Genomic DNA, 2,094 nt, shown 5'->3' with positions numbered 1-2,094 from the left:
TTGAGTCCTTGAAAAGCCCTATAAAAATATAATGTATTATTATTATTATTATTATTAATATTATTATTATTATTATTATACTGACAGGTATCAGATCTGGCTGTGTACCATAATCTTCCTGAGAGGTGTCACTTGTGATGTAGTCTGTGTGGTCTACAGTGAATGTATTCCTGACAGCAACAGGTGATAAGAATCAAAGGTTCCCAGAGGATGCCATAGAAAATGCATGCGGGTCATTTTTGACCCACTTATGGAAGCTTGGGGTAGTAATACAAAAACTACAATTTCTTAAAATTTAAATTTAAATTTTTAATGGCATGATATCCAAAACATGTTTTTTGATGAATAGCTGGAATATAAAATGATAAAATACTCTAAGAAAACCTCCTCACCGGGTCAAAAAAGACCCACTTATGCATCTAAGGGTTGGAGAAAACAACTCCACTGCCACTTTTCCCGGGAAAAAACACTGACATTTTCCTAATATTCTTTATTTGTTCTAATATCTTTTCTATTACATGTTTTCCAATATCTGTATCGGTAAGAAGAAACAACCAGACCCCAGAAACTGCAATATTTGGAGTGGGCTCTGGATCTTATTGCCGTGGTGGTGGCTTCTGTTGATTCAATGGATTGAATCTGACCGGACAAAATGAATATTCCACGTAGCTCAATACCTTCTTAATGAGATCTGTCATTTCCATCTCAGACCTCTGCTGGGACATGTCGGCCTTCACCTCAGAGTAGGTGTCATTGATGATGGCCAGGAACATGTTCTGTATGGAGAGAGAATGGGAAAGGTGTTATTGTGTCAGGGAGGGGGAGTACTGTATGTAAACAACCACAGGACACTCTACTCACCATGAGAATAAAGACAATGAAGAAGACAAAGGTTGTAAAGTAGATCGGTCCGAGCACGGGGTTCGACTCCTCTATTTCTGAGAACTCAAAGTCCCTCAGGATGATGCGGAACTGAGTAAATCTACAAAAACAGAAACAACACATGTATTCATCAGGGAACATGAGAGGTACTGCTACATGTGAGCACTGTGCTTTGAAAGACATACATGCTGGCCTGGAAAGTGCTGAAATCGTTGACTTGTGTTCCAAACACCAGGTATGCCAGCTGAGCGTAGGCCAGGAAGATGATGAAGAACATGATGGCGAAGCCCACCAGGTCCTTGGCACAGCGAGACATGGTGCCCGACAGCTGGCTCATGGTCTTGTTGAAGTTGATGAACTTAAAGAGCTGAGAGGACGAGAAAATATTAGCATTAGTCGACCTTATAGTAGTTGGTGTTGTGTCTCGTCAAATTTGTTAGTTTTGTTTATGTATCATGTCTGTCATTCCAAGTCTAGTCAGGTTTTCATGTTATTTCACGTCATGTCATGTCTGTTGTCATTTTATTTCATATATCTCTGGTCGAATCCCGTGTTTCATGTCATGTCTCGTTTTCCATTTCCTGTTTTATTTTGTACTTACCTCTTGTCTCATTTCAGGCCCTGTTACTTCCTCCCTTTGTGTGTTTTCCCGCCATCGTTAGTGGCCGTTTCTCAATGTCGAGTACACATGCTGCAGAGCCACTATTTCAAGTATACTACGTCATCGAGTGGCGCCGAAGGACCGTTTAAATGCATGTTAAATGCCCAGCATTCTGCGCCACTCTATGACGTAGTATACTGGAAATAGTGGCTCTGCAGCAGGTACAGTATACTCGACATTGAGAAACGCCCAGTGTCTGCCCCGCCCCTGATTGTTTCCACCTGTTCCCACTCACCTCTTGTTTAAATAGTCCTGTCTTCCCCTGTCCTGTGTCAGTTCGACTTGTTTGTTTCCATGGATGGTCGTGCCAGGCTTCAGCCAAGAGAGGATCATTTCCAGTCTAGTCAGGTTTTGTTATTTTTTACAGACTTAAGTTGATCTTAAATTCTCTTTTTGTTACGCTTGTTTTTCCTCCTTGTGAGCGCTTTTTGTTTAATCCAGTACCTACTCTTTAAGACTGAGGGATTTTCTGTTTGCTTGAAATTAAAAGAAATGTTTTGCTACATTCAAGACTGTCTCTGGGTCGTGCATTTGGGTTCTCCAGTTTGTGT

At 41.0% G+C, this 2,094-nt stretch overlaps 1 protein-coding gene across 1 annotated transcript; it reads right to left on the bottom strand.

Annotated features, from left to right (window-relative positions):
* Nucleotides 1-677: 677 nt before the first annotated feature.
* Nucleotides 678-1,445, bottom strand: LOC104943854 (polycystin-2-like; the record flags this gene model as incomplete). The annotated part of the gene is made up of 3 exons (XM_010769319.1): nucleotides 1,068-1,445; nucleotides 862-982; nucleotides 678-776 (listed from the first exon to the last, which is right to left on the bottom strand). Coding segments are annotated over exons 1-3 (372 nt in total), but the record flags the coding sequence as incomplete, so codon positions are not given.
* Nucleotides 1,446-2,094: the final 649 nt, after the last annotated feature.

The sequence above is a fragment of the Notothenia coriiceps genome, unplaced genomic scaffold, assembly GCF_000735185.1.
Source record: "Notothenia coriiceps isolate Sejong01 unplaced genomic scaffold, NC01 NC01_scaffold00006945, whole genome shotgun sequence".
Classification (NCBI taxonomy): Eukaryota; Metazoa; Chordata; class Actinopteri; order Perciformes; family Nototheniidae; genus Notothenia; species Notothenia coriiceps.
Note: the sequence above shows the minus strand (reverse complement) of the source record. Positions and strands in the feature narration are given on the sequence as shown.